Consider the following 7,037-nt stretch of genomic DNA (forward strand, 5'->3'; position numbering starts at 1 on the left):
TAAACTAAAAAAACTGTTAAAGAAAATCTTGGTTCCTTTATACATGGTACACAAAACAGCTATTTAAGCCATTTGATCCTTATATTTCATCATCATCCTCTCTCCCTGGGGATCCCATTCAGTATCATGGTTTTATGTACCTTGTGCACACAGGTAATTCTCAAATTCTTATATTTACCTCATCCAACTCTCTACTCAGTATCTCCAAGTGGATAACTAGAAGGCATCTCAAATTTAATCCAAACTTTGGATGTTCTTGTTGGCATTATCATCCTTTCTCTCTCTCTCTCTCTCTCTCTCTCTCTCACACACACACACACACACACACACACACACTTCATTCTCCTACAGTCTATTTTTTCTTAGAAACAGCAACTCAAAATACAATCCCTTGGAATCTTACCTACTCAAATACCATGGATCCCCTTCCTAAACATACTAAACAAATAGAACGCTCTTGGCCATGTCTTTCTCTCTTGACTTGCTTTACTTGACTCCCATGTGCTTATTACAACCTAACATATTGGTTTGGCTTATTATTGGCATATTAGCTTATCGGATGTTGTCTGTCTCTGCCCAGTAGAATGTTGCTTTGGGGAGGTCGGGGACACCCAGTCCATGCTCACCATGGTATTCGTTCACAGCCTGTGGTGCATATGTGCATGCTTCAGTTGTGTCCAACTCTTTATGACCCTATGAACTGTACCCCACCAGACTCCTCTGTCCATGGGGATTCTCCAGGCAAGAATGCTGGAGCAGCTTGCCATGCTCTTCTCCAGAAGATCTTCCCAACCCAGGGGTCAAAACTGTGTCTCTTATGTCCCTACATTGGCAGAGGGGTTCTTTACCACTAGTGCTAGTTATTTTAGAAAAATGACAGTAAATGAAGGTAACTGCGATGTTCAATTTTTGTTTGTCAAATTGGATGAGCAAAACATTTTTTCAGGTTCCTTAATATTGTTGGAGTGGGAGTGAGGTGCTGTGTGTCCTTAGGCAAGCACTTTAATAGGTGAATTTTATGGAATGTGAATTATATTTCAACAAAGTTATTTGGTTGAAAATGGAAACTAGGGGCTTCCCTGGTGGTCCAGTGGTTAAGAATCTGCCTTGCAATGTAGGGGACATGGGTTTGATCCCTGGTTTGGGAAGATCCCACATGCCACAGGGCAGTTAAGCCCATGTGCCACAACTACTGAGCCTGCAAAATTACTGAAGTCCGCACACCCTAAAGCCCATGCTCTCCAGCAAGGGAAGCCACTATGATGAAAAGCCTGTGTACCACAGCTAGAGAGTAGTCCTTACTTGCCACGACTAGAGAAAATCTGTGCACAGCAATAAGACCCAGTGCAGTCAAAAATAAATAAATAAATCTTTTTTAAAAAATTGAAGCTAATGGGAGACACACAGACCATGAGAGGAAAAAGGAAAAAAAGATTAACATTTACTGAGCACTTACTATGTGATGTCACACACACATACAAATCTTTACACCAATCTTACAAGGTAGCTTTGATTAACCCCATTGTATAGATGAGGGTGTGGTCATTCTTCTACCATAATCTGAAACCACCTCCACCCCAGTTACTCAGATGCTGGAGGGGTAGAGATTGCTGAAGAAGGTCTTCTTCATGGCGATCTTCAGCTCCTTGTTCCTAAGGCTGAAGATGATGGGGCTCAGGAAGGGAGTGAGGACCGTGTAGGTGATGCCCATCAGCGTGTCTCCTTCCAGAGACTGGGGCCCCTTGGGCTTGAGATAGATGACAGAGGCAAAGCCATAGTGCACGACCACCACGGTGAGGTGGGACGCGCACGTGGAGAAGGCTTTGTGCCGGCCCTCGGCTGAAGGGATCCTCAAGATGGTGGCCACGATGAAGGCGTAAGACAAGAGGATGAGGACACCACAGTCCAGCAGGGCGGTGATACACACGAGGCCCACGCCCATGGCCACAGTGGAGACGTTCCCACAGGCCAACTTCAGAAGGGGTGGCACATGGCAGCCAAAATAGTGAATCTCATTAGACCCACAAAAAGTGAGTTGGAAAATGGAAGATGTCACCACTAGCCCAACAACTAAGCCACCGGCCCAGGACCAGACCACCAGGCAGGCGCAGCCTCGGGGGCTCATGAGCACGTTGTAGCGCAGGGGGTGGCAGATGGCCACGTAGCGGTCATAGCCCATGATGGTGAGCAGGAAGGAGTGGGTGAAGCCGGGCGTGAAGGAGAAGAACATCTGGCTGGCACAGGCCATGAAGGAGATGGAACGGTCCCTGGAGAGCAGGTCGGCCAGCATGCGCGGGATGATGGCGAAGGTGTAAAGGACCTCGGAGATGGAGAGGGCACACAGGAAGAGGTACATGGGGGTGTGGAGGCTGCGGTCCCTCCAGACGGTGGCCATGATGAGCAGGTTCCCCAGCAGCGTGAACAGGTACATCAGCAGGAAAAGCAGGAAGAACATCAGCTGAAGGTGGGGGAAGGTGGAGAAGCCGATGAGGATGAATTCAGACACTGAGGTGTAATTTAGCCTCAGAATGGCAGCCATACTGTTGGGGAAAAGAAGGAGGAATTCCCATAGGTAGGAACTCAGAATCTCTAATGAGTCCTCTTCAGGACTTCCTGGAGAGGCTCCTTCACCTCTTCAAACCATGATCAGTCCATCTGCATAATAATGTTCAGAATAAAGGTCTGCCTTGTGGTTTAAATAGGACCACCTGAATGTTCACTGGAAGGACTGATGCTCAAGCTGAAACTCCAATACTTTGGCCATCTGATGCAAAGAGCTGACTCATTGGAAAAGACCCTGATGCTGGGAAAGATTGAGGGCAGGAAAAGAGGGCGACAGAGGATGAAATGGTTGGATGGCATCACTGACTCAATGGACATGAGTTTGAGCAAACTCCGGGAGATAGTGAAGGACAGGGAAGCCTGGTGTGCTGCAGTCCATGGGGTCGCAAAGTCAGACACGACTTAGCGACAGAACAACAACAACATGCATCTAAGGTGCTTAGCACAGGTCCTGGTACATAGTATGAATTAAATAAATTTTCATTACTATTGCTATATTTTTAAATCCTAGTGGTAGGAAGTAGTGGTCTCTGTTTCCTACATGTGGATTTAGTCCACCACTTCAGAGGTTGTAGTTGCCTCTATCATTTTTTTCCAAAAAAAAAAAAAGTGAAACTAAAGATAAGGTCAACAATACAATCTTTAAAATAAATTATTATTCTGGGATCCCTAATAAATATTTTTAATTGGAAAAATTTCTTGCTGGTTGGAGTGTCATCTCTGCATATCCTATGATCACTATACTCAACATGCTGCCTATGTTGTTTAGTTGCTAAGTCGTGTCCAACTCTTTATGACCCCAAAGAGGTTTTTGTAAGGCTTAGTGAGTATTAAGTGGAGGCTTTTTTCCCTTTTTATAAAAACTCTACCATTTTATTCACATGAATTCAAAAAAAATTGAGGCATTTTAAAATAGTGCTTAAAAATAAAAAAGCCTTCATTACGTTGGTCCCTCAATTTGTTTGAGCCTTTGTTTTCTCATCCCTAAAAGGAAACTGATATTAATAATCCCTAGCTGACAGGCATTGAGTAAGATTATGCATATAATATGTCTTCCAAGGGCTTTCCTGATGGCTCAGTGGTAAAGAATCCACCTGCCAGGGCAGGAGCTGTGGGTCTGATCCCTGGGTCAGGAAGATCCCCTGGAAGAGGAAATGGCAACCCACTCCACTATTCTTGCCTGGGAAATGCTATCGACAGAGGAGCCTGGTAAGCTACAGTCCATGGGATTTCAAAGACTGAAACATGACTAAGTGACTAAACAACAACAACAAATGTCTTCCACAGCACCTGAAATCAAGAAGTTGAGATTGAGGACAGGTATAAATGACTAGAATTAAATTTTCTTAAAATACAGCAACCTATGGTTGTATCTCTCTTTTGATTGGGGGACTTAATGCATTTATCTTTTCATAATTACTGTTGTTTTCAGACTTAATTCTGTCACATTTAATACTTGAGCTAATATATATATATATACACATATATATATATATAAATATATGTTAGTATACCTAGCTAATATATATGTTTATTTAACATATACAAACACAAAAACATGCACAGTCCTATTTATTACATCAAACACACCCAAGAGGAAAAAAAACCCTAAAAATATGGAATTGTTTTTGAAAAGAACCTTGTGTAAGACCATAAAAGAAGTCTAGGTAAATTATCAAGTGCCAGTATTGCAAAGATCCAGAGCATCTGACCACATTACAGTAAACTGGAAATTAATATGAAGAGGAAACCTGAAAGTTACCATATATTTTAAACACAATTTAAGATTGTATCATTTGACATTGTCATACATAGTCAGACAAAACTAACTACCTTTGAGATAAAAGGAAAAATAAGAATTACTAAGAACAGAATGATGAGACATTGAAATAACAACTGAACAAAATGGCTTATGTCCTGGAATTTTAAAAAAGGATATTAGTGTCAAAACTAAGAAAAATCAAATAAGATCTGTTATTTGCTATACAGTATTACACAACTGTTAGTTTCCTGGGTCTAATCATTGTACTGGCATTGTGTAAGATGGAAGTTGGATTAGAGGGAGTCCAAGAATTTTCCATGTTACTTTTGAACATTTTTTGTAAGTTTAAAATTAGTAAAACAAACAAGTTACCATTCAAAGGAACACAAAACTCTCAAGTATCTAGGAATTAATTTAAGTATGTGCATACAGACTTCCACAGAGAACATTAAACAAGTTACAATAGGACATGGAGCAACCCAAATGTGCATCACCAGAGGAATGGATAAAGAAGATGTGGCACATACATACAATGGAATACTACTCAGTCATTAAAAAGGATGAAATAATGCCATTTGTAGCAGCATGGATGGACCAAGAGACTGTCATACTGAATGAAATGAGAAGGAGGAGAAATATCATATAATATAGCTTATATGTGGAATCTAAAAAGAAATGATACAAATGAACTTAAAGAGACAGACTGAGAGAATGAACTAATGGTTGCTGGGTGGAATGATGGAAGGAAGGGATAGTTAGAGAGTTTGGGATGGACATGCACACACTGCTAAATTTAAAATGGATAACCAACAAGGGCCTACTGTATAGCACAGAGAACTCTGGTCAATGTTATGTGGCAGCCTGGATGGGACGGGAGTTTGGGGGAGAATGGACACATGGATACGTATAGATGAGTCCCCTCTCTTTCACCTGAAACTATCATAACATTGTTAATTGGCTATGCCCCAATATAAAAAAAATAGTTTTTTAAAAATAAAATAAAAGTAAAAAAAACAAACCAATTAAACATGGTAGACATTATAAATAAGTGGATGAAATGGAAAAAACAGTATCCTAGATGTTAATTCTCTCCCAGATTTAATCTATACATTCAATCGATTCCTCAAAAGAAACCAGTTGAATTTTTTGAGAAAGATGTTGTACCTGTTATACAGTTTCTATTAAAGAATAGCCACCCATAAATAATTAAGTCCACCTTGAAGTGAAGAGTGAAAGAGGTGGGGAGGAATTGCCTTCTAAGATATTGAGGCATTCTACAAAGCCTTGCAAATAAAGCAATATAGGATTAGTACAAGGACAGACAAACAGATCAGAAGCTCTGAACAACAGATTGGGGGGAGAAAAAAAAACCTAAAATCCATGGAACAACATGGATGGCTCTTAAAAATAACACTGGAAAATCAGAAAAAATAGCAGGCTTCCAGCACAATATATTGTATCACTGTCCAAACAGTATGTGCATCAATATACATTTTCCAAGAATTCATGCAAACAGAAGGATACACATTGAAAAAATTAACACAGCTACTGGTCAGGGGTGGCGATCAAAAGTAGGACGTGATGATAAATGGGAATAAATAACACAGGATCATTCTGCAAGTCAATGATACAATCGTCATCAACGAAAGAGATTTGATTAAAACTTCAAACTCCAAAGCTTAAGTCCAATAAAAATTTGTGAAGGTACACATATATATTTACACTTACATATGTTTCAATCAATGGTACATATATATGCTTCCCAGGTGGCACAGTGGTAAAGAATCTACCTGCCAATGCAGGAGGTGCAAGAGATGTGGGTTTGATTCTGGATATGAAAGATACCCTGGGGAGGAAACGGCAACACATTCCAGTTGGAATTCATGGAAAATTCCATGAATAGAGAAGCCTGGTGGGCTACAGTCCATGGAGTCACCAAGAATCAGACATGACTGAACGACTCAGCACGCACACATGTGTATATATTTACATATATATAAAATACACATGCGTACGTGCTAAGTCATGTGAGTCATGTCTGACTCTTTGCTACCCTTTGGAGAGTAGCCTGCCAGGTTCCTCTGTCCAGGGGATTCTCTAGGCAAGAATACTGGAGTGGGGTCATTTCCTTCTCCGGGGGACCTTCCCAGACCCAGGATCAAACCTGCATCTCTTATGTCTTCCGCACTGCCGGGTGGGTTCTTTACCACTAGCGCCACCTGAAGAAGTGAAGTGAAGTCACTCAGTCGTGTCTGACTCTTTGTGACCCCGTGGACTGTAGCCTACCAGGCTCCTCTGTCCCTGGGATTCTCCAGGCAAGAATACTGGAGTGGGTTGCCATTTCCTTCTCCAGGGGAGCTTCCCAACCCAGGGATCAAACCCGGGTCTCCTGCATTGCAGGCAGACACTTTACCCTCTGAGCCACCAGGGAACTCCCAACACCACCTGGGAAGCCCATACATCAAATATAAATATATACACATAACCAGTTTTCAAATACACTGAGGAAAGTTTGCTCAAATATTATGACATTTTACTTCATTCACTGAATCTTCATTCAACAAAGGATTGTCACAAAGTGTTCTCCCAGAGTCGTGGTCAACCAACTCTTGGAGGACCCAGAATCTCACCTGGAAAATGGTCAATTTGACTGAAGTTAGGATAGAGCATCTCACATAGTAAAGTAGCATTTGTGGGCTAGAGGGGACCTAAG

The 7,037-nt window shown here is 41.5% G+C and overlaps 1 protein-coding gene across 1 annotated transcript; it reads right to left on the reverse strand.

The window, feature by feature from the left end:
- Positions 1-1,585: 1,585 nt before the first annotated feature.
- On the reverse strand, positions 1,586-2,539 carry LOC122439366 (olfactory receptor 10H1-like). Its single transcript, XM_043464438.1, has one exon. It carries the CDS (start codon positions 2,537-2,539, stop codon positions 1,586-1,588), a length of 954 nt encoding a protein of 317 aa, XP_043320373.1.
- Positions 2,540-7,037: the final 4,498 nt, after the last annotated feature.

Source organism: Cervus canadensis, chromosome 4 (assembly GCF_019320065.1).
Source record: "Cervus canadensis isolate Bull #8, Minnesota chromosome 4, ASM1932006v1, whole genome shotgun sequence".
NCBI classification, from domain to species: Eukaryota; Metazoa; Chordata; class Mammalia; order Artiodactyla; family Cervidae; genus Cervus; species Cervus canadensis.